This window comes from Mizuhopecten yessoensis, unplaced genomic scaffold, assembly GCF_002113885.1.
Source record: "Mizuhopecten yessoensis strain PY_sf001 unplaced genomic scaffold, ASM211388v2 scaffold9499, whole genome shotgun sequence".
NCBI classification, from domain to species: domain Eukaryota; kingdom Metazoa; phylum Mollusca; class Bivalvia; order Pectinida; family Pectinidae; genus Mizuhopecten; species Mizuhopecten yessoensis.
This window is the reverse complement of record NW_018408078.1, coordinates 160,077-186,486: the sequence shown is the minus strand read 5'-3', so window position 1 is coordinate 186,486 and position 26,410 is coordinate 160,077. Positions and strand designations below refer to the sequence as shown.

At 36.4% G+C, this 26,410-nt stretch overlaps 1 protein-coding gene across 3 annotated transcripts in view; it reads left to right on the top strand.

Annotated features, from left to right (window-relative positions):
* Positions 1 to 19,619, top strand: part of LOC110458190 (PH and SEC7 domain-containing protein 2-like) — a 41,364-nt gene extending 21,745 nt beyond the window's left edge. For 2 of the 3 annotated variants that reach the window (XM_021509789.1, XM_021509790.1), the window contains exon 12: positions 16,754 to 19,619. In XM_021509789.1, the coding sequence (XP_021365464.1) occupies positions 16,754 to 16,826 (73 nt within the window). In that variant the 3' untranslated portion in view covers positions 16,827 to 19,619. The remainder of the gene's footprint in view (positions 1 to 16,753) is intronic. The other variant, XM_021509791.1, reaches the window with a different exon arrangement.
* The last annotated feature ends 6,791 nt before the right edge of the window (positions 19,620 to 26,410 follow it).

Sequence of the window (26,410 nt, the reverse complement as noted above, 5' to 3'; positions counted from 1 at the left end):
TGGTCCTGACAAAGTGTTGTTATTTTTCGGGTCAATCAGAAATACAATTTGGCTGCCATGGCCGCTATTTTGCTACTAAGTTCTAATAGGCCGATCTCACTTAAAATTGGTCTAGGAATGATCAGCTCATGGTCCTGACAAAGTTAAGTTAACATTATACTATTTTTTACTCAAATTGGTACATATTTCAACAACAAAAATAAATACTGTAGACTCAGGTGACCGTTAAGGCCCATGGGCCTCTTGTTTTTTTATCAATGGTGATTATGATATAGAGGATAGCCTCTAAATAACCTTAGGTAAAAAACACAATGTATTCGCAGGATTTAGGTGTACTGATAACATTACCTTAGGTAAGAAACACAATGTATTCGCAGGATTTAGGTGTACTGATAACATTACCTTAGGTACGAAACTTGGACAATAAAGTCAACACCTATCTAGGCTTTTACTACCGGTACCTCTTTCTAATCACACAGCCCATTTGGTTCATACTGACATGCACATTGAAAAATGCTGTTCAATCGTTATATATAAATTATAAATTTGATAGCTTGTGTTGATCTAGATATACCCTAGGTATTCCCTTATATTTTTCGATATTGATCTGTGGGTGTCGTCGGTGCAAAAGACCTTCCTGTAAATAATGTCTGCAGACATGTTCCTTATCCATAAAAGTATTTGAACTGATTTAAGAGGTCTACTGCCAAGTTAAACATTTATAATATCTGTCTAGCTCTCCTTGAAGGAATCCTGTTGTAGTTTTGAACAATCATGATACCCGTTTTATCCGTCCCATTTTTAAAGCAACATCATGGTGAGGTATGTTGTTCACTTGTTATTGTTCTCCTTGGTCTGCAGGTTTTCTATGATGAGAAATCTTTGTTAAATTTCTTTTGGAGACATTTAAAATTAAAAAAATGTTTTGTAGGTTATTAATTTAAAGCTCATTTTGTTGGTAATTTAATTAGAAATTTCTAAATAAGGTGCCTACAATTGCTAGCAATCTGTCAGTCTATATAGTGGAGTATAATTTCATTGCTACACCTCACATGTACTTTCCTGTTTTTGCTAGGGAAAAGATGAAGATATCTTGTTCTAGATTAAGAGTTCATATGTGCCATTATTCTGAAAACATCAATACCTAAAACAAGGATTTCGTCACACTTTTCACATACCTGCCAAGCCACTTGCATTTGTGCAAATTAATTTGAAAATTATCCTCATAACCTATGCAAATTATAGTGTATTTGTAATTTGCACTGCTTATCCCAACATAAATAATGTTCAGCTTAAAATACCCCTTGGAACAATACACTGTACTTATGTATCGGCAGATAACCAATATTGAAATACGTAGGCAAACTATCATAGTTAAATGATGTACTTCTGGATTTGATGACGTTGAAAGTTTACTGACTGAATAAAGCTGTAATTATCAAGCTGTGATTGGACTACCTATGACTTTCACTTCATTGTTGAGAGGTTGGCAGGTATGTGTTAACGTGGTGTTGATGTTGGTACCATGTTTGGGGTCCATCATTACAACTGTTTTCGTTACTGCAGATAAGTATGGTGAAAATTAAGTGATCCCTGCTGTGAGATGTAGACCGAATAATTTACACAGAATAGATCAATTCTGTTGTCCAGTCTGATACCAAAGCGTGCTGAACTACTCTACACATGTTTCCCTATATTTCCAGTTGGTATGGGAAAAGTGTTAAACTGATGCAACAAACCAAGATAATGTGTTGCACAGCATTTGTTCCCTAGTCTGTAGTGTCTACTGTACATGTTGGCTGGTCTGTAGTGTCTACTGTAGATGTAGGCTAGTCTGTGGTGTCTACTGGAGATGTGAGCTAGTCTGTAGTGTCTACTGTAGATGTGAGATAGTCTGTAGTGTCTACTGTGGATGTTGGCTAATCTGCCGTGTCTACTGTGGATGTTGGCTAATCTGCCGTGTCTGCTGTACATGTTGGCTAGTCTGTAGTGTCTACTGTAGATGTTGGCTAGTCTGTAGTGTCTACTGTAGATGTTGGCTAGTCTGTAGTGTCTACTGTAGATGTTGGCTAGTCTGTAGTGTCTACTGTAGATGTTGGCTAGTCTGTAGTGTCTACTGTAGATGTTGGCTAGTCTGTAGTGTCTACTGTAGATGTTGGCTAGTCTGTAGTGTCTACTGTAGATGTTGGCTAGTCTGTAGTGTCTACTGTAGATGTTGGCTAGTCTGTAGTGTCTACTGTAGATGTTGGCTAGTCTGTAGTGTCTACTGTAGATGTTGGCTAGTCTGTAGTGTCTACTGTAGATGTTGGCTAGTCTGTAGTGTCTACTGTAGATGTTGGCTAGTCTGTAGTGTCTACTGTAGATGTTGGCTAGTCTGTAGTGTCTACTGTAGATGTTGGCTAGTCTGTAGTGTCTACTGTAGATGTTGGCTAGTCTGTAGTGTCTACTGTAGATGTTGGCTAGTCTGTAGTGTCTACTGTAGATGTTGGCTAGTCTGTAGTGTCTACTGTAGATGTTGGCTAGTCTGTAGTGTCTACTGTAGATGTTGGCTAGTCTGTAGTGTCTACTGGAGATGTGGGCTAGTCTGTAGTGTCTACTGTAGATGTTGGCTAGTCTGTAGTGTCTACTGTAGATGTTGGCTAGTCTGTAGTGTCTACTGTAGATGTTGGCTAGTCTGTAGTGTCTACTGTAGATGTTGGCTAGTCTGTAGTGTCTACTGTAGATGTTGGCTAGTCTGTAGTGTCTACTGTAGATGTTGGCTAGTCTGTAGTGTCTACTGTAGATGTTGGCTAGTCTGTAGTGTCTACTGTAGATGTTGGCTAGTCTGTAGTGTCTACTGTAGATGTTGGCTAGTCTGTAGTGTCTACTGTAGATGTTGGCTAGTCTGTAGTGTCTACTGTAGATGTTGGCTAGTCTGTAGTGTCTACTGTAGATGTTGGCTAGTCTGTAGTGTCTACTGTAGATGTTGGCTAGTCTGTAGTGTCTACTGTAGATGTTGGCTAGTCTGTAGTGTCTACTGTAGATGTTGGCTAGTCTGTAGTGTCTACTGTAGATGTTGGCTAGTCTGTAGTGTCTACTGTAGATGTTGGCTAGTCTGTAGTGTCTACTGTAGATGTTGGCTAGTCTGCCGTGTCTACTGTACATGTTGGCTAGTCTGTAGTGTCTACTGTAGATTTTGGCTAGTCTGTAGTGTCTACTGTAGATGTTGGCTAGTCTGTAGTGTCTACTGTAGATGTTGGCTAGCCTGTTGTGTCTACTGTAGATGTTGGCTAGTCTGCCGTGTCTACTGTACATGTTTGCTAGTCTGCCGTGTCTACTGTACATGCTGGCTAGTCTGTAGTGTCTACTGGACTTTGATATATTACACATATCACAGATCTTTAACAACAGCATAGTAGTTTATTTGTTGTCATTGTGTTAGTCAGTGTTTCTGCACAGTGAGCCATAATAAGTGCTGACATTATTTAAGGTGATGGCAGTCATGCCACCAATTTTATACTTCATTCATAAGTTCTTCCATGGGTTAGTTGCTTAGTGTTTGCACTTCCTGCTTATCAATGCCATTTATTTGTGCCATCTTTCTGTTAAAACATTAGTTAGGATTATGTTTTTTTTTACATTGTTTAATTTAAAGCCAGGATCGTTTGACCATTATTTGTTCTTGTTGTTTAGGCTTGATCCTGTTGAGAATACATCTCAAACATGTTGGTTTGTGATGTTTACATGTCTACCATGTCAGAAGTATCTCCCAAACATGTTGGTTTGTGTAGTTAACAGCCAGTAATGCCAGGGGTACCTACATAAAACAAGTGTGTGACATATACACAGTCAGTCGTAATGGTACAATTTAAACAATAGGGTTTGTGTTGTTTACCTCCAACCAAATCGTAGATAACTGTAAACCATGCCAGGGAAACCAGCCATGTTATGATGTGTTTACTGTTGACCTTGTCAGAGATACAACCATTGTTGTCGACTCCACCACATCAGAGAGATAAAACCAGTGTTGTTGACTCCACCACATCAGAGAGATACAACCAGTGTTGTTGATTGACTACACCATGTCAGAGATACAACCAGTGTTGTCGACTCCACCATGTCAGAGATACAACCAGTGTTGTTGACTCTACCATGTCAGAGATACAACCAGTGTTGTTGACTCCACCATGTCAGAGATACAACCAGTGTTGTCGACTCCACAATGTCAGAGATACAAGTCATACAATGAGTGTTAGTTGGTGTTGTTAACTCCAACATGTTAGAGATACAAGTCATACAATGTGTGTTAGTTGGTGTTGTTAACTCCAACATGTCAGAGATACAGGGCATACAATGGGTGGTAGTTGGTGTTGTTTACTCCAACATGTCAGAGATACAAGTCATACAATGTGTGTTAGTTGGTGTTGTTTACTCCAACATGTCAGAGATACAAGTCATACAATGAGTGTTAGTTGGTGTTGTTAACTCCAACATGTCAGAGATACAGGGCATACAATGGGTGGTAGTTGGTGTTGTTTACTCCAACATGTCAGAGATACAAGTCATACAATGTGTGTTGGTTGGTGTTGTTTACTCCAACATGTCAGAGATACAAGTCATACAATGAGTGTTAGTTGGTGTTGTTAACTCCAACATGTCAGAGATACAAGTCATACAATGAGTGTTAGTTGGTGTTGTTAACTCCAACATGTTAGAGATACAAGTCATACAATGTGTGTTGGTTGGTGTTGTTAACTCCAACATGTCAGAGATACAAGTCATACAATGTGTGTTGGTTGGTGTTGTTTACTCCAACATGTCAGAGATACAAGTCATACAATGTGTGTTGGTTGGTGTTGTTAACTCCAACATGTCAGAGATACAAGTCATACAATGTGGTTTGGTTGGTGTTGTTGACTGTCAACTGTGTCAGAGACATAACTAAGGCATGCTTCTTTGTGTTGGCTAGAATGATTTGTTGTATGGAACTTTAGATCAGTAGGTTTTGCTTGTGTTAGTCTAGATTTATATGCTTTTAACAAAAATTATGTTTACCCCTAGTCATAAACTGGATATTTATCAAATTAAATATTTACTGCATTATGTACATGCAGCAGACATACATTGATTACAGTATGCTTTGTTTTTTCATAATTGTTATTTATTTAATTGCTCAATTGATTAATTCATTCATGACATAATGAATCTCTGTCTTTTTTGTTTTAGTAATTTTGTCTTTTATTGTGTTAGGGTCCTGTGTGTGGCTTTTTCTTTGATTTTATCTTTTGCATGCTATGGTGGTAAATTGCTAGTAACATTGTATTTTATGATGAAAATAATTTAGGAAACACAGGGTGTCATTGATTTAAAAAAGAAGAGGGACATATTTTTATTGTAGAATAATTGACTTAGTATGTACATTATGGTGAGGGTGGGGTTATAAGTAGAGGGTATATATACCTGGAGGAGGAGGGGGAGCAGAAGGCTCTTCATTTGGTTACACCATATGTTATGCCCCATGCAACAAAGTTCGGGGGTATACTGGGATGATGTTGTCTATTCACCAGTCTTTCTATGAGAATTATGCCCTATTTCTGATTTCCCAATGTACTTCTTTGTTCTTACCTTTTCGACCAATGCTTATGAAACCTGGTACACATGGTACCTTAGATAACTGTGTGATTGAAATTAAATTTTTAGTTAGTTTTTCGGCTCAGTAAGAACCGAACATGGCAAGCATAAGCTCTAATTGTCAGAAAAATGTCAGCTTCTTTTCTTGTGTAGATAACAAATGGTCTATAGCTAGCAATGCAGGCCCTTTGGGTTTCATTTTTCTAAATATTTTATAGCAAATATCATTTCGGACTTTCTTCCAGTAGATTATGCATAAGAATCGTGTTGAAACAGCTGTTACTTGGATAGAAAAACTTATAACATGATATTCAAGCCTTGCCTATTTAGGTACAAAGATATACTGCAATCTGGGTCACAGTCACTGAAGGGTTTAGTCCAGTGTAACAGAATACAGCACATATACAACAGGTTGAAATTGACTGATGCATAGTTTAGAAGAAAAAACCATTACACATTGAGTTGTGCTCTCCCTTCTCCACCAAAATTTTGAATTTAAGAAAATAGCAAAGCAGTTAATAAAGTTGGTCAATGATGTAGGTTTGGGGCTCAGTGTCTTTTGGGCTTTTCAGTATTTTGAGTAGATACACACATTTAGTAAGGAGATTCTATGTTTATATGTACCTAGCTGGTGACGTGTGTACAAACATCTTATGAAATCCGCCAATCTGATGACCTTTTAATCCTTGTATAAGAGTTTACCTTTGGACCTACAGTGCCCTATACATATAGACATACCAGTAGTTAATTATAACCCCCGACTGGGATTGTCAGTATTCAGTACTTACTCAAGGACTTGTCACAGTTATATGACAACAGTATTCTGGGAGTAGCATACAAGCATGTGCTTGTTTTGGTGAAACTTTTATCTGGAGGCTAATATATCAGTTTCAAATACACATTCAGTCAGTATTTCAAAACCCCATACATCTCTTCTGTATTCTGTTATACTGAAGTATTAGTATAACAACCTGTATTCTGTTATACTGAAGTATTAGTATAACAACCTGTATTCTGTTATACTGAAGTATTAGTATAACAACCTGTATTCTGTTATACTGAAGTATTAGTATAACAACCTGTATTCTGTTATACTGAAGTATTAGTATAACAACCTGTATTCTGTTATACTGAAGTATTAGTATAACAACCTGTATTCTGTTATACTGAAGTATTAGTATAACAACCTGTATTCTGTTATACTGAAGTATTAGTATAACAATGGGTTGTGTTTCAAAAATTCATGCTTTTCCTACACACATTTTCTCCAAGACAATCACGCAGAGTAGAAACCCCTAATCTGCCATCAACAACCGTTATGTGTGTATTTACTACCACGGTAATGGTAGTTTGTCACACACAGAAACACCTACACACAGAAACACACACACAGGTATACCCACTGTTAGATAAGTCAGTTAGTCACTAGCTGTAGACTTAATTACCACAACCAGACATTTTAATCTTATTTCAGAAAGGTGCTGCACATTTTGTTACTGTATCTCATATATTTAGTTTTATGTAATCCTAATTTAGAGGTTAGGTTTTCCTGTCCTGTGTTGGTTTGTTGGTTTGTCATAATCTTTTTAAACTTATGTCATATATACATATTTATCATACACATGTAAAGAAAAGATAATGTTTTGTAGAAATCTCTGGTAAAGGTTGTTGACATATGAATGTGTGTGAAATGTTCGTACTAAATTACCTGTGTGTGGGCCTCATGTGGAGGATAGGGACCATGAAGACAAGATTTCAGATCTAAAAAGTTGTTGTAGAATTTTTCTGTTTGAGAAGTAGTATACCAGCTCCCAATAAATTCTTCATCTATTTCTTTGACCTATATACATGGTGAATTGACAAAGGGAGGGTTATACACTGCCTGTTACATCTATTGGGTTTCTTTTGTCTTTGCATCAATATATTTAGCAGTCATATTTTGAATATCCAGATATACCTACCCAGGGAAATTTACTATACCCTAGTTATAGTAATAACTGTATACCTCTGTTATGATTTCCTGTTCAAATAGTTTTGAAATATGATATATCTGTTAAATGTAAGATAACTATATTTTCAAATTATAAACAATGTTCTCCTTATCTATATTCCACAGTTGATTCTGTGGAAACTTCCACGCAATGTCTGTATACTTGTATAATATATTCTATGGAGATAACTACCAGCCATGAAAACACTTCCCATATTGGTTCTATTTGAATCTCGACTCAAAATAGTAAATATCTCATAGATAAAGTTGATGTGCTTCAATCATTAGAGAGGTTAGGCAACCTTACTTGTATCTTTGTATAAGTTACACATACATGTACGACTAAATTCTGTGATGTATCATGTACGTGTTTATAGTATCAGCAGATACATTACTAGGTAGCTATTTAACTGTCATATTGATGTGGCAGTGAAAGTGGTGATTTATTTGGAATATCAAATTACCAATATGAAGGTTAACTCTGCATGCGATGCTGAAAAAAAGTTCATGTTTTTTCATAGGAATTTTTTTTACATGATTTTTCTACTTGAGTTTTAAATCCTAATCATTTCTTTCTTGGAATTCAGTCACTTAATTTATGGTAAAACAAATAAAAAAACCTGTATTCGTTTTAAGCATTTCATAAAGTACCTCTCCAAACAACTTGACTTTGGCAGAATTAGAAAAATCAGGTCTGATTTTCGGGATGAAAAAGTAGAAAAAAAATCTTTTTTGCTGGATTAATCAACATCTTTGCATAAACGAATGAATAAAAAAAAAAATTGATGGAATGTTCGGCTATTCCTATAAAAATAAAACCCACGGGGTAGTTCAAACCCTTTTAGGTCTACACTGATCTACCAGGGACGAACACAGAGGCAAGGTCAAGGGGTCACAGTTATCTCCCTTTTCCTTGCCGATACTACCGGTATATTAGGATATTTGTTTTATTTTTTATCCCCTGGAGTAATTGAGGAACTGTATCTCTCTTTTTTTTAAATGTCCCCCTGTACTTATGGCAGTATTGTGTTATTCATAAAGTTTTGTATATAAGGTAAAGTGTTCCACTGAATAGAGATATTACTATTTTCACTATTATGAAATATTAAAGTGGTGCTCTTTACCTTAGCTGTTCCACACATCAGTACCTACATGAAGGTGAACGTCGACATGTTTCCAACAAGATGTACTAACTTCTGGGGGAGGTCCCTTCAACAAGTAAACTTGCTTAACCTGTCTATCAGTTACCATACTGTTAAATTTTGAATTTTATTATTTTCAAAACATGTTTTATTTTGATTGACCTTATCCTGTTCATTTGAAATAACATGAGTAATGTATAAAAATATTTGATTTTCATCGTTTACAAATCTATTCATTTAAAAATTAACTAATTCTTTACAGTCATTGATGTAAAAGTAAAATCTGGTTGAAATTAACTGAAAGTTTTCATGAAATATATTTTGATATTATGTGCTTGAATTGAAAATAAAATCTCAGAATGTCTTTCTGTTTTGATAGAGGAGACATTGAGGAAGTTAACCTCTTTAAGACAATATTATTACAACCAGGTTTTATTGTGTATACATGTACTGTGCTATTTTTTAGATGTGAAAATATTTGTTTTATTGGAAATTATGGGTTTTGAAGTGATTGGCTTAGTGTGTTCATGAGTGTACTGAGTCCTATGCTTTCTAGTACACGATGAAGGTTTCAGTCACAAGCTGTGATGTCTCCTGTTAGTATATCAGGGCCCACTTGTATAAAACATCTCAAAGTGAAGGAAAATCTCAAGCAATGTATTGTCTATGGGAAATCTTAGACTTGAGGAAATCTCAAGAGTTGAGATGTTTTATACAAGTGGGCCCAGTCTCATATTTAAAGGGCATTTTTCTGACAATCTGTAAAATGTATTTGCAATACTATATATAATATACAGTATATACACAAACTCCTGTAATATAGACTACCATTATTTGTAGCCTGAGTTTGTACCTGGACTGGTCAATGTGTTATAAGGGTATGATCCAGCTCTAAAGCATCAGTCTCCCAAACCATGTCCTTTTCACTGTTGTATCTGCTCAAATATTTTCCTCTTTGATAATTTGATGAGTAGGATAATCTTGGGTAATGCCAACCTCAGTATTTAACTTATTGTGTTGTCTTATGGATACCCTTACAGACTAATAATGTAACACTGTCACCTAGTAGGTAAGGGAGGGAATATATGGGACGTATGGAAAGTATCTGAAACTCCTCCTGATACAGTGACCCGAGCATGCTGTACCAGTACAGGATCTGAGGAGGTTGGCTGTATAAAAGACTGACAGGCCTATTTTTTTGTATTGGGTAAGGTGATTAGATGACTGCCCTGTAGAATGATCTATAATTTGAACCTTGCTTGGTAGTAATGAATTCACTGAATGGGTGTGTACCCTATAAAGTTGGGGTTGATGTGATAGAGTTGGGTCATGTCCGTACGTTCGTGTGTCTCCTCCATGTCTCGTAGAGGTATGGAGCCCTTGTGAGTTATACTGATCTCACTATGATGTCCAGCCCTGATCATGTGATTGTCAGTAGTACTGCTCAGACATTTATTTTATTCCACCTGGAAGTGTGAATGAATAAATACCAGATAAAAATACACTTGTTTTGTTGTTTGTTGATATAATATTACCATAATTATAAAATTTCACATAAAAAAGTTAGATGAGAACAAAATTCCAAATTGACAATATTTTGAGGTTCCCCAATCTTTTTTGCGAGTTTAACGTTTGTTAATGGTTGCATTGCTATTTAAACCTTTGTAAGTGTGTGTGGTGAGGAGGGGATGATAGAGGATATTGAAACAGTAAAGTAGCAGTGTGTCAAGATAGCCGCTTCAAGTGGAGGAGTGCTGAAGGATGATTCTGTGGAGACAACATGAAGGATGATGCCGCAGAGACAACACCCAAGGATGTACCGCAGAGACAACACCCAAGGATGTACCGCAGAGACAACACCCAAGGATGTACCGCAGAAACAACACCGTAGGACAGAAATGTAGAAGAGTAGTATTACACCCGTGTAAGGCTTCTGGTGCAAAAGATGTCAGTACATGTAACATGACACGATTATTTTAATGTAGATGTTAAAATTTATAGACTTGAGTCTAGGTCAATGTACCACATAATAACAGATTATAGAGTTAAATTTTAATCTTCAAAAGTCCTTAACTTTACCAGTTGTCTATTTACTGTAGTGTACATATTGCAAACTAAGACAAAACTCTTAAACCTGATATACTAGATCTATAGAATTAAGTGTATAATCTTCATAATTTGAGAAACTCCAATTTGTGTAAATAACTTATAATAAATGTAAGTACAACCAAATGCTAAAACGTAGACATTATTAAATGTAGGTGCAACTAAATGTTTTTGAAAATATTATACAGTAAATGTAGTTATAACTAAATGTTTATATAGACAGTAAATGTAGGTACAACTTAATGTTTATGCAGACAGTAAATGTGGGTACAACTTAATGTAGGTACAACTTAATGTTTATGCAGACAGTAAATGTGGGTACAACTTAATGTAGGTACAACTTAATGTTTATGTAGACAGTAAATGTAGGCATAGAGTAAATGCAGATACAACTAAATGTTTATGTAGACAGAAAATGTAGGTACAACTAAATGTTAATATGGACAGTAAATGTAGGTACAACTAACTGCTTATATAGACAGTAAATGTAGGTAGGGGTAAATGTTTATTTAGACAGTAAATGTAGGTACAACTAAATGTTGATATAGACAGTAAATGTAGGTACAACTAAATGTTGATGTAGACAGTAAATGTAGGTACAAGTAATGTTTATATAGACAGTAAATGTAGGTACAACTAAATGTTTATGTAGACAGCAAATGTAGGTACAACTAAATGTTGATGTAGACAGTAAATGTAGGAACAACTAAATGTTTATATAGACAGTAAATGTAGGTACAACTTAATGTTTATGCAGACAGTAAATGTGGGTACAACTTAATGTAGGTACAACTTAATGTTTATGTAGACAGTAAATGTAGGTACAACTAAATGTTTATGTAGACAGTAAATGTAGGTACAACTAAATGTTTATGTAGACAGTAAATGTAGGTACAACTAAATGTTTATGTAGACAGTAAATGTAGGTACAACTTAATGTTTATGTAGACAGTAAATGTAGGCATAGAGTAAATGTAGATACAACTAAATGTTAATATGGACAGTAAATGTAGGTACAACTAAATGTTTATATAGACAGTAAATGTAGGTACAACTAAATGTTTATATAGACAGTAAATGTAGGCATAAAGTAAATGTAGGTACAACTAAATGTTTATATAGACAGTAAATGTAGGTACAACTAAATGTTTATATAGACAGTAAATGTAGGTACAACTAAATGTTTATATAGACAGTAAATGTAGGTACAAATAAATGTTGATGTAGACAGTAAATATAGGTACAACAAAATGTTTATGAAAACATTATATAGTAAATGTACGTAAAAGTGAATTTTTAGTTACACAGAGTAAACATAGGTACAACTAAATTTAAAGGTAGATATCCTGGTAGGGTAAAGATTGAGTGCATATACAGGCAATTGCTCACAAGGTCAACATGTATGTTAAGGTCACCTGAGTGATCTTTGTTATTGTGTTTTGCCTGTTAACAACAGTCATAAAAAAAAAATACCTTCAACTTCTAAGTATTTATGAAACTTGTGTTAAATGCCAACCTGTTGTAGGAATAACATGTATAAATCAGTTGTCACAACAAACACTACCACAAATATAAATCAATTGTCACAACAAACACTACCACAAATATAAATCAGTTGTCACAACAAACATGACCACAAATATAAATCAAGTGATACATTGCACACATGGAGGCATGTTATTAAACAACTTCAGCTGTCTATAGTATGATCAACCAAATACATTCATCGTCTTATGATCCTGCCAGTCGTCACAACAAACACTACAATGGGTTGTGTTTTTACAGATATACCATTAATTCAGAGGCAGTAACAAGTTGAGCAACTCTTAATTACAATACTTAATTTTAATTTTAATGAAACAGTGTACATTTTTTCACTATAGTTACTTTTTTATAATATAAATACTGAACACTTGCACAGTGGAAACTTTCATCATTTTTTTTTTTTTGGACTTTCTCTTCCTTAAAAATGGTTATTGAAAATATTGTGGACAGATTCAGAAAGTGTTAAGGTTGCGTCCAAATTTTGGAGAACATTTGAAGGAAAGACATGTTACGGTGATCCCTGGACTAACTGTGATGGCAGTACAGTAGATATGGAGCAGACTAACAGGTGATGGACGGGCTTCCTACATTGTGTTGTCAATAACCTTGTCACTAATAACCAAACATTAGTCCAGTAACAATGTCACATTTACAGTTGATGTAAATAAAACTCTTGGATATCTATCATTAATTAATGATGGTGTTCATGATATGTGCCTGGTATTTTTTTGGCTTTACTCAAAAACCTTGTTCCTTACCAGAGGGGGTTATTTCTAATGACCTCCAATTATATTCTGCTAAATGTCAGAATACTGATGAACTTTGTTTTCCTTTTTAAATTAATTGAACGATGAACAACTCTCAGTCACAATTAAGGTATGCTTTTGAGTTACCAGAGTCAAATGGAGAAAGCACTTGTATCCATTAAATTACAAAAGGAGTTATGTGTGACTTCATTATAACAAAACAGCTGTGTATTAGATATTGATTAACCCAAAACAAAGTGATACAGGAATCATGGTCTCCTATCTGTCGATCGGTGGACAGAAGTTTGTCCAAAGTCACACTGCTGCTCGCTTTCTGAACCAATTTTGTTTATACTTTTATGATAGCTGTGTGCTTTTGATTAAGTTTTGATTCCAACTATTTTGTTTAGAGTTATTTCCCTTTTTCTGATATCAATTTTTTTTAAATGAGAGAGGGGTCATTAGCCTTTGGCTTATAGTTGGTGTTTTTTTAACGGTTTGGAAACAACGATAAACATTACAATCTACCTGAACATGTCCCATTCAGGTTGCTGACCAATACTACAGAGAGTACCAGGAGCTGTCCCAATACATTTAATAAGACACTAAGGGACCACAGGGAGGGACCTTGACATTGGTCCTGGTTTTGTATATAAAGGATCCTGATTTCTCCTGGTATTATGTATGACCAAGTTAAGGCTGAACTATGACGTCTCTTTGAATTATATAAAAAGTCAGCAGGTGACAGGAAAATTGATTTTATCTTTTTCCTTGTAATATACGAAACAAAGTAAAGGGGACACAGGGAGGGACTAAGACCTCTGTCCTGGAATTATACATGAAGTCAGGGGGCGAGGGAAAGGTTAATTTTATCTCTGTCCAGGATATAGTGAAAAAGGGGGAACTAAAGGAGTGATCCGATCTGAACATGTTGAAGTCTGGAGGACTTTATAGAAAATATGACCAGTCCTGATTCAGTATATATTGAACTTGGGGATAAACATATAGTTATGGTGATGTTAAGGGTTAGGGGTCATATTTATGAGGGTGTCAAGGGAGCCCCAGGAAAAGATTCAACCATTTGCCCTGATCTTATATATAAGGGTGACAAAGAAGCTACACCTGGGATAGATTTGTCCACCTGTCCTCATCTGATATTTAGGGGGCACAAGGGACTGATCCTGCCATCTGTCGTGATCTTACATATGGCACAACAAGGGGGCTTCAGAAAAATTAGGTCACACATCTTATATGTTGGAGCACCAAGGGGGCTTCAGGGAAATTAGGACATGCATCTTATATGTTGGAGCAGCAAGGGGGCTTCAGGGAAATTTGGTCACGCATCTTATATCTTGGAGCACCAAGGGGGCTTCAGGGAAATTATGTCACGCATCTTATATGGTGGAGCACCAAGGGGGCTTCAGAGAAATTAGGTCACGCATCTTATATCTTGGAGCACCAAGGGGGCTTCAGGGAAATTAGGTCACGCATCTTATATGTTGGAGCACCATGGGGGCTTCAGGGAAATTAGGTCACGTATCTTATATGTTGGAGCAGCAAGGGGGCTTCAGGGAAATTAGGTCATGCATCTTATATGTTGGAATCACAAGGGGGCTTCAGGGAAATTAGGTCATGCATCTTATATGTTGGAGCAACATGTGGGCTTCAGGGAAATCAGGCCCAAAAATCTAATAGGTTGGAGCCACAAGGGGGCTGCAGGGAAATTAGGCCCAAAAATCTAATAGGTTGGAGCAACATCAGGGGGCTTCAGGGAAATTAGGCCCAAACATCTTATAGGTTGGAGCAACATGAAGGCTTTAGGGAAATCAGGCCCAAACATCTTATAGGTTGGAGCCAAAAGGGGGCTTCAGGGAAATTAGGCCCAATTTCATATATTTTATATATGGGGTTGACATAGGGGCTGCAAGGAAATGCCAAAACATCTGTCTTGATCATATATTTTGGGACAATAACGGGGCTACTGGGACAGATACCAACATCTGTCCTGGTCATGTATATGAATGCCACAGGTTGTTGACTGGTATCAGCACACTATTATGTTAACACGTACAAGATTCACCTTAGGATATATGTTGTTTTTACAGTACTGTTGTGGTGTCTAATCCTTATAACATTTTCGTTAGATGCTAACACAGGATTGTACTTATGTTGTATACAGGTAACACTTTTTATTCCAAAATTACCTCACTGTTTTTTATTTCACCACATTTTTGTAATGTTTTTTTATCTGCATGACATAATCCTACACTTTGTTTCACATGTAGTTCCCATTTTATTTTCTTGTACAACTAATATAAATATTGGTGCCATGGTAATTTGTTTCTGTAGTTTTTTGTCTGTTTTGAGTGATTTTGATGCTGAAATTCACTTAGATTTCAAGGTCATTAATGATTCAATGTAACTTATGATTTTCCAAACTTTGTCAAATTTGCATGAGCTAATTCATGATTCCTTTAGAACCTGTTGATATTGTGTCATCTGAAAATACTCTAAGCATGTGTGTATGTGGTGGGTGTATGTATGACTCCTGTGGTGGTTTGCCTAACAGCCTTTGCTCTATTACTCCATTTTTTACTGAAGTAACCTTTAGGTGACCCATAGTCAGTTGTATTCAAAATGCACACCTGCTTGTTAAATATTTTGTGAATTGACAGCAGTGTTTCCTTGCTTTAGTTTGTAGGCCCTATCATTTTCCATGAAATGACCTACAAACTATAATTACCAGGAAACTTTCGGTCTATGAATAACTGTTAAAAGCTCCTCCATCATAATAAGATCATGCAATATGTACCTGATAATGATTAAGATTAAGTACATCTGGTGTTTCTGTATACAAGGAAATGTTTGCCCAGTCCACTTTCACCCTTTACCTGAAAAATCCAAACTTAAGCGGTTTTCATTTCACTTTTCACATCTAAGTAATGGTGTGCTGTGTACTCCTATTTGATTTCATGGTAAATTCACACTCATTTATGAGGGCGACAAAACAAGTATTAAACTGCGGCAGACATTTTTCCTGGTAAACAGTACATTGTAATCAGTTTAATATGTTTGTTGGAGACTTGGTTTATATAACTATTTGAATCACTTTGATCATGCATACTTTTATACATATTCATTGTTCAAAATAATGAGTGTAAAAATACTGCCACTATATTGAGTTTTGATAAAACTTATATATGGTAAGTACTCTTAGTGTAGATAATATAACTTGTTAGCTATTATGAATAATAAAAAAACATGTTTTGATGTTTATTACCTCAATCACCTTAACCTAACGGAGGTCATGATCAATTTGGCAGACCAATATATTGCCCGGTTTCATAAATAATATGTGCAAGGTCACTGTGACCTAATTATCATCGATAGGTTACAGTTACCAACCAATAGTATAATAAGGTCACTGTGACCTATTTATGGTTGATAGGTTACAGTTACCAACCAATAGTATAACCTTGTGTAAGGGCACTATGACCTATTCATCATTGATAGATTACAGTAATCAACCAATGCTAAAACCTTTTGTGTGATCACAGATGTATATGTGTAACACAGTGTTGTGTACCTGATCTTGGCTTTGGTATCTTCCACAGGGAAAGTGACGAGGAACAAATCAGTGACCTAAACCAATATGTCAATCCAGAATCGGCCACCACCCACCTTTGACTTAAGTGACCTTGGGCTTTGACCACTGTGTCGCTTTGGTTAGGGTCATCTTGGACAAGGATGGTTGACATTTGTAATTTAAGTTTTATATGACCTGTCCTTGGTTATGTATCCCTGTGCAAAACAAGGTCGTATAATGTCTAACCTTGGATGCTGACCTCATCTGTAACATTGGTAACCAATGACTGTGGAATGGATGTTGATCTCCGTATGATTTGTCATGTCATCAAATGACTTAAGATGTTATTCAATTTCCTTGTACACCAAATGTTTGTTATGACTTAATGATAAGACTCTTCTATTTTTTTAATCTGTAAAAATCATCCTCAAACGATCGAAATGCATCTTATACCGTGTATTTTTTAACACATAGTCAGTTCTAGTAAACTTGGCAGAATGTCTCATAGCATCATTAATGATATACTGTATATACCTTTTATGTAGATGATTGGGAATTTTCTACTAGCAGTAGAGCATCAACAAATAAGACATATATACCTGTCAACATACTAGAGACTGGTATGTTATATACCATGCATTTGAAAGCGGTGATATTCATCAGAGTGCAATTTTAATATTTCTATTTTAGATTTTTAAAAGCTTATTTTAATATTAATATATTATATTATATATTATAATATATTAATGTGTTTCTTACTAAGGTATGTTACATATGGCCTGGCTAAATACAGGAAGGATAATGTGTGTATGTTCATTCAGATTGGATGTTTTGTTCCAAAGTATATTGTAAACCAGACAAGCATTTTTTAAAGTAGTCTCAATCTACAGGTATATCACAGTTACAAGTAATAATGCATCATTTTAGACCTATAGCTGGTGCAAATTATTTTTTTTAATTATTATTTTTGGAAAGTCGCCTTTTACTTTCTATTTTGTGGCAACAGTGTAAATGTATAAATTACTAATCCCAACAGTGTTTTGAAGGATTCGTGTAATTATTTTGCTAAAACAATGCTAAGATGGAAAGTCTACAATAACTGTTTCAAAATTCATTTATTGTTGTTACATTCTCATTTCTGGCTTTAATTTGCTTGCTTTCCTGACTATACTGACCTATTATGGTACAGATGGCTAGGATGAACCCCCATCGTGTAGTAAGGATGGCCTATTGTGGTACAGATGGCTAGGATGAACCCCCATCGTGTAATAAAGATGGCCTATTATGGTACAGATGGCTAGGATGAACCCCTATTGTGTAGTAAGGATGGCCTATTGTGGTACAGATGGCTAGGATGAACCTCCATGGTGTAGTAAGGATGGCCTATTGCGGTACAGATGGCTAGGATGAACCCCCATCGTGTAGTAAGGACAACCTATTTTGGGACAGATGGCTAGGATGAACCCCCATCGTGTAGTCAGGATGGCCTATTGTGGTACAGATGGCTAAGAGGAACCCCCATCGTGTAGAAAGGATGGCCTATTGTGGTACAGTTGGCTAGGATGAACCCCCATCGTGTAGTAAGGATGACCTATTGTGGTACAAATGGCTAGGATGAACCCCCATCATGTAGTAAGGATGGCCTATTGTGGAACAGATGGCTAGGATGAACCCCCATCGTGTAGTAAGGATGGCCTATTGCGGTACAGATGGCTAGGATGAACCCCATTGTGTAGTAAGGATGGCCTATTGTGGTACAGATGGCTAGGATGAACCTCCATCGTGTAATAAGGATGGCCTATTGTGCAATAGATTGCATCATTATTATTTAATGTGTATCGCTTGTTGCATATGTATTAATAACAGTATTTTTTATTTATGAATTCTTTGTATATCATTGTTTTTCAATCATTTTGTTTGTTATATTTACTGATAACACCAAATTTGTATTTATATGAAACATTAATTTAAAATTTAAAATGTAGTTTATAACAGTAGGTTTAAATAGAAATTCTTTAGCTGAACCCCGCAAGATACCTTTCCTCAAAACGTCACCTGTAAATATCTACAAATGAAATGTGAACCAAGTTTGATCCTTTGTATACAAGAGCTCCCCAGGAACAAAGAGTTAGTGTTTCTGTTGTTCAGTGAACAAATCATTGTTTTGTTGAGTTCAGATCACCTGAGCATAGCTCAATCAACTTTTCCAATCCGGCTTCATCTGTTAACAATTTCACATTTTTGACCTCACCAAAACTGCTGCACTGTTTTCAATGAAATTGTGCTGGATTTAATGATCTAAATGGGCAAAAATAAACCAAAATTATAAGATACTATTCCAACCCCCCCAAAGGGAAGAAATTAGCTAAAACAAAACCTTTTCTTCTCCAGTCAAATATGATCTGAATGATGGAAATGTACTTTCTTTCAATGATTGTGAATTTAATTATCAAAATAGAGACCCTGACCCTGACCCTTCCCCCCCCCCCCCCTAAATTCCCACTAAAACATTGTGAACTTTATGCCCATGGGTCTCACCATCTCAAGTGAGGGGGCCAATTTCACTAATCCCCAAAAAACCCAGAAGAGTAAGGTTTAGATTTAATTTTTTGTATCTGATTTGACTAGCTATATACATCTACTAATATACTACCATTAGTTCCATCTTTCTCTACATAATAAACTCTACTTCACACCTCAACATAAAATATGTTACCATAGCAACATAACCCCACAAGTCATCGAAATGATATATACTTTGTTCAAAATTGTCTTTTCTTTGATGGAATACTGTAAAAATTAGATATAGTTAATTAATATCTCTAATCAAATGTCTTTATGATAAAAGATGTTCACAAAGTATTTAACTTTTCAAATAAAATTAATTTATATCACAAATACTCTTTATTTTCTATACAAATGTATACAACTTGACTGAATATTGTCTGCACTGGTCAATTTATAGGGGTATGTGTGCGATTTAAACAGAAATCCCCCCCCCCCCCCAAGTTGTCAATTGTGACCTTTGACCCTTTAATATGGACTAATGTCCAACAAAAATCTAAACAAATGTAAAACTTGATGCTAGGGTGTAAATATAAGCTAAAGCTGGACCATACAAACTAGGACCCACACAGCAGCTGATGCTTAAAGTAAGATGTACTGCCCAAGATGTATCTGTGGTATATATTTAATAGATCTGGGATTCAAACAGTTTGCGATACTATCCATAACACAGTTAAACTAGCACAAAAGTCACTGGACTGTACAAACTAGGACCAACAGTAGCTGATGTATCTTTGGTGTAACAAGGGCTTTTGATATACAACATATAACACAGCTAATCCGAAATGCAAGGACCTGACATTAGAGAGGACGATGAAGCCACTTGACAAGGAAATGTAGGCCAAATTCACTATCTGCTGAATAAATGGCAACAAAGAAGCCAAGATGCAAGTATGATCCAAATTTAGGACATCCATTGCAAGCGGGACAAAAAATGAAATCTTCATACATGTATACCACTGTTTAAAGATATTAACATATTTGACCCCTGCGACTGTGAAAGTAGGCCAAGGTCATTTATTTGAGGAAGCTTTATAGCACTCTGTCCCAGGTACCTACTGGCCCAAAATCATAGTGGCTCTAGGTCCTCCAGTTCTAAACAAGAGTACCGCGGGGCAGAACAAAATACGCCCGTCGAATGCCATATAGTGTTATATACTTTCTTACATTGAAATAAGATCTGCATCATTCTAAGAGCTGATATGCTATAAAAAATGTAGGAGAAAATCTTCGGACAAAAAAACAAATACTGAAATGCACAAAAGGTAATAAATTTTCCAAAAATCACCGAATCAAAATTCTTTTAAGGGAGACACAACTTCAAATTATGATTATAAAGTATACCGAGTTTCAAAGAGATCCGTTGAACAAGAGGCCCAATGGGCCTGCATCGCTCACCTGGTATAAATCTCACACTTGCAACCTTAAAAGTGATCTAAAATAAAGCTACAGCCAAAATATCAGTATTTATGATTAAAGTCATTCAAAAGAACCTGTTAAAAGATTTTAAAACATTTCACCCCTGTTATTTTGAAAGTCGAACAAAGTCGTTATGTTGAACAAATTGTATAGCCTTTCATCTCAGTATGCAACTTGCAAAGTATCAACATCCTGGGACCCATAGTTATTCAGAAGAGGTTGTTTTAAAAGATTTTAAACAAATTTGACCCCTGTGACCTTGAATATAAGTCAAAGTCATTCACAAATATCACCACCCTGTGCATTTTGGTTATTCAGAAGAAGTTGTTTAAAGTTTTTAACATATTTGCCCCCTGTGACCGTGAATATGGGTGAAGGTCATTCATTTCAACAAACTTTGTAGCCCTTTATCTCAGCACACTACTGGCCAAATATCATTACCCTGGGCATTTTGGTTATTCAGAAGAAGTTGTTTAAAGTTTTTAACATATTTGCCCCCTGTGACCGTGAATATGGGTGAAGGTCATTCATTTCAACAAACTTTGTAGCCCTTTATCTCAGCACACTACTGGCCAAATATCATTACCCTGGGCATTTTGGTTATTCAGAAGAAGTTGTTTAAAGTTTTTAACATATTTGACCCCTGTGACCATGGAATATGGGTGAAGGTCATTTATTTGAACAAACTTTGTAGCCCTTTATCTCAGCATACTACTGGCCAAATATCATTACCCTGGGCATTTTGGTTATTCAGCAGAAGTTGTTTAGAAGTTTTTAGCATATTTGACCGTAAGTATGGGTGAAGGTCATTCATTTGAACAAACTTGGTAGCCCTTCACCCAAGCATGCTACTGGCCAAATATCATCACCCTGGGAAGTTTGGTTATCAAGAAGAAGATGTTTATAAAAGTTTTTAACATATCCGACCCCTGTGACCTTGAAAATGGGTAATTAGGTCATTAGTTTTAACAAACTTTGTAGCCCTTCATCCAAGTTTGCTTCTGGCCAAATATCGACACCCTAGGCCTTTCGGTTATTAAGAAGTCGTTGAAAGTAAAATATTGACCCCGGACGGACGGACGCCGCGCCACGGCATAAGCTCACTTGGCACTTTGTGCCAGGTGAGCTAAAAATGTAGGAGGAGATTGCCGGACAAAAATCAAATACTGAAATAAACAAAGGGCAATAACTTTTGAAACAAGAGGCCCAGAGGGCCTGTATTGCACACCTGGATATCTAAGCAATCATGGCAAAATATTCTCCAAATGAGATCCGAGGGAATATGCCAGACCCCAAGGCCAATCCTTGTAGCATATCTGTATTTGATTTTTTATGCCAAGCAATTTTATGTATGGTTATGGGGTGGGGATCTCAACTGTTTCCAAGCTGTGACTCAGAAACTAGGTCCCTAGGGTTGTGGCCAGACCCCAGGATCAATTCTAATATCACGACTGCATTCGTCTCTTTATGCCAAACAATTGTATAATTATATAGTTTTGGGGTGGGGATCTTAACCGTTTCAAAGTTATGACCCAGGGGTTAAGTCTACAAGGGTGGGGCCAGACCCTAGGGCCATCCTGGAAGCAAATGTGCATTCCTCTCTTTATACTCAGCAATTGTATATATGTTTATATGGTGGGGATCTTAACCATTTCCAAGTAATATTTTTTTTTTGGCCCACCCGTAAGCCCGGGGGGTCAGCCCCACCATTTGTACAATTTTGAATCCCTGCCTCCCATGAATGCTTCCGCCCAAATATGATCAATATCTAGGGTATAGTTCTACGGAAATAGTTGTTTATAGCAATAAAGCCAAATTGCCCCCTTTTGGCCCAGGCCTCAGCCCCACCATTTGTACAATTTTGAATCCCCACCACCTAGGGATGCTTCCAGTCAAATATGGTTGATATCTATCTATTAGTTCCAGAGAAGAAGTCGCTTAAAGTAATATAGCTAAATAACCCTTTTTGGCCCCGCCCCTCAGCCACCACGGGGGTCAGCCACACCATTTGTACAATTTTGAATCCCTGCCTCCCATATACATGAATGCTTCTGATTAAATATGATTGATATCCAATGCATAGTTCTACAGAAGAAGTCGTTTGTAGCAATATAGTCAAAATGCCCCCTTTTGGCCCACCCCTCAGCCCCCTGGGGGGTCATCCCAACCATTTGTACAATTTTGAATCCACACCACCTAGGGATGCTACCAGTCAAATATGGTTGATACCCATCTCCTAGTTCCAGAGGAGATGTCGCTTGAGGTAATAGGATTGTGTCACCATTTCTCAGTAGAATTTCTTTAAATTTTGTAGTTATATTGCTTTAAAGTAAAGAAAAATTTCTGCCACAAAAAAAATATAGGTTGTCAGAATTTTAAGGTTTTTATAAATTATGTAAATCCACGGACTTCGATAACACGTATCTCGGTGACCCAGAAAATACGCCGTGGGCCATCACAACAGTTATCCCTTGGAGGGCCTCATGGAAAAATCAAACTAACCAGTCACGTATCCCTTCCTTTCGGATAAACCACTGTATAATTATAGAAACACAATGTAAACTCTCTCCAATACATGCCCATTAACAAATTAAACTAAGTGCCTCTGTGTTCAAACTCAGACAAAGATACTAGCGAGCTTAATAGTTTTAGATATTTATTCATAACATAAACAGCGCTAGCATTTCTGTCGATTCCATTTCAGCTTAACCGGCTATCCGGAAGAAAACATGCACCGTACTAATTGCTACGGCAGTTATTTTCTTCTTTGAATACTGCCCACCTGCAATAATGATTTCGTAACGTACTCCTTGTGCTATCTTTTGACCATTTGGCAACTTTTCGTTTCGTAGCTGACACGGTACAACACTTTTCTTTCGCTTACTTCACACGGCCAGTCATTTTGTTTACAAAGAAATGGTGTGCTATGCGCATGCGCTAGTAGAGGGAAATACCGGTCAGACAGGTAAAAATACTGATGATTTTCTTGGATTTAATCATTTTTATGAATCTATTTCAGCCAAATCCGATCGTTATTTTCCATAAGGAGTATCACTTGATATGTTTATGTTGTATTTGAAAAAAAAGACAAAAAATAAAGTTATTCACCGTTATGCCCCTTTAATGTATATCAATTTAATAAATGCTGAAATTGCGTAAAATTAATTCTCTATACACGATAGAAAAATTGACATTTTATAATAAAACCATATACACATAGTAATTGCAGGTAAGAGTTATTGTTCTTGAAAAACTTCACAGTAGTGAAATAGGTAGCCGGTTTCCTGAAGTAAAGAAAAAAGAGGCCCAAGAGGGCCTGTATCGCTCACCTGAATATTTAAGCAGTCATAGCAAAATATTCTCATTAAATATTATATTGCACTAAAAATATTTCCCTCGCAAACTTTGTTGGCTCCATCTGTTGAAACTACCAGCAAAATATTATTATAAGATTCTATGCTTTTTGATTCTTCTTCAGAAGTTGCTTGACATATTTTTCCCTGTGATCTTGTAAGTAGGTCAATGTCATTTTCCTTCTCAAATTGGTTAGCTCTATTCCAAAAAGCTACCAGCCAAATCTTATGAATCCATTCCTTTTAGTTCTCAAGAACAAATCCATTAAAATGTTGTTGACCTCTGTGACCTCTAAAGTAGGTTGAGGTCATTTTCATTTGCAAACTTTGGTGAGCTCTATCCCGGGAAGTCACCAGCCAAATATTATAATTTTATGCCTTTTAATTCTTCAGAAGAAGCTGTTTGAACTGTTTGACATATTTGAACGCTGTGACCTTGAAAGTAGGTCAAGGTCATTTTCATTCGCAAACTTTGTTTGGCTCTTTCCCAGGAAGCCACCTGCCAAATATTAAGATTTTATAACTACCAGTTCTTCAGAAGAAGTCGTTTAAAGTGTTTGACATATCTGCCTCATGTGACCTTAAAAGAAGGTCAAGGTCATTTTCATTCTCAAACTTTGTTCGGCTCTTTCCTAGGAAGCTACAAGCCAAATATAGAGATTATATACCTTTCAGTTCTTCAGAAGAAGTCGTTTGAAGTGTCTGACACATTTGACTCCTGTGACCTTGAAAGAAGGTCAAGGTCATTTTCATTCTCAAACTTTGTCGGGCTCTATCCAAGGAAGCCATCAATCAAAAATAAAGATTCTATACCTTTCAGTTCTTCAGAAGAAGTCATTTGAAGCTTTTGACATATATGACCCCTGTGACCTTGAAAGTAGGTCAAACTAGTTTTCATTCTCAAACTTTGTTGGGCTCTATCCCAGGAAGCCACCAGCCAAATATAAAGATTATATACCTTTCAGTTCTTCAGAAGAAGTCGTTTGAAGTGTTTGACACATTTGACCCCTGTGACCTTGAAAGAAGGTCAAGGTAATTTTCATTCTCAAACTTTGTTGGGCTCCATCCAAGGAAGCCATCAGCCAAATATGAAGATTCTATACCTTTTAATTCTTCAGAAGAAGTCGTTTGAAGTTTTTGACATATTTGACCCCTGTGACCTTGAAAGTAGGTCAAACTAATTTTCATTCTCAAACTTTGTTGGTCTCTATCCCAGGAAGCCACCAGCCAAATATAAAGATTCTATACCTTTCAGTTCTTCAGAAGAAGTCGTTTGAAGTGTTTGACACATTTGACCCCTGTGACCTTGAAAGTAGGTCAAGGTCATTTTCATTCTCAAACTTTGTTGGGCTCTATCCCAGGAAGCCATCAGCCAAATATGAAGATTCTATACCTTTTAGTTCTTTAGAAGAAGTCGTTTGAAGTTTTTGACATATTTGACCCCTGTGACCTTGAAAACAGGTCAAGGTCATTTTCGTTCTCAAACTTTGTAGGGCTCCTACCAACGATGCTTTCAGCCAAATATCATGACTCTAGGCCTGTCCGTTCTTCAGAAGAAGTTGTTCAAAGGAAAAGTTGACAGACGAGGACGGACGGACGGTATGGCACAAGCTCACCTTGGTCCTTTGGACCTGGTGAGCTAATAATTGTTGAATCAAAATTCTTTTAAGGGAAACACAACTTTATATCATGATTATAATGTATACCAATTTCAAAGAGATCAGTCGAAAAATGCAGGAGGAGATCTCTGGACAGAAACCAAATACTGAAATGAACAAAGGGCAATAACTTTGGGAAAAATTGTTGAATCAAATTCTTTTAAGGGAGACACAACTTCATATCATGGTTATAATGTATACAAGTTTCAAATAGATTGGTCGCAAAATGTAGGAGGAGATTGCCAGACAAACAAAGTTTACGCTGGACGGACAACGCCATACCATAATACTACCGTCAAATTTGATAGTCGTATAAAAAGAGGTCGTTCAAAGAAAATGTTGACCGACAACGGACAGACAACACACCATACCATAAACTCAACTTGCTCTTAAAACAAGAGTTTCACAGCTTAATTACAAGAGGCCCAGAGGGCCTGTACTGCTCACCTGGATACCTAAGCAATCATGGCAAACTATTCTCCAAATGAGATCAAGGGAATATGCCAGACCCCAAGGCCAATCCTTGTAGCATAGCTATATTAGATTTTTCATGCCCAGCAATTTTATGTATGGTTATGGGGTGGGGATCTCAAACGTTTCCAAGCTTTGACTCATAAACTAGGTCCCTAGAGTTGTGGCCAGACCCCAGGATCGATTCTAATATCGTGACTGCATTTGTCTCTTTTTGCC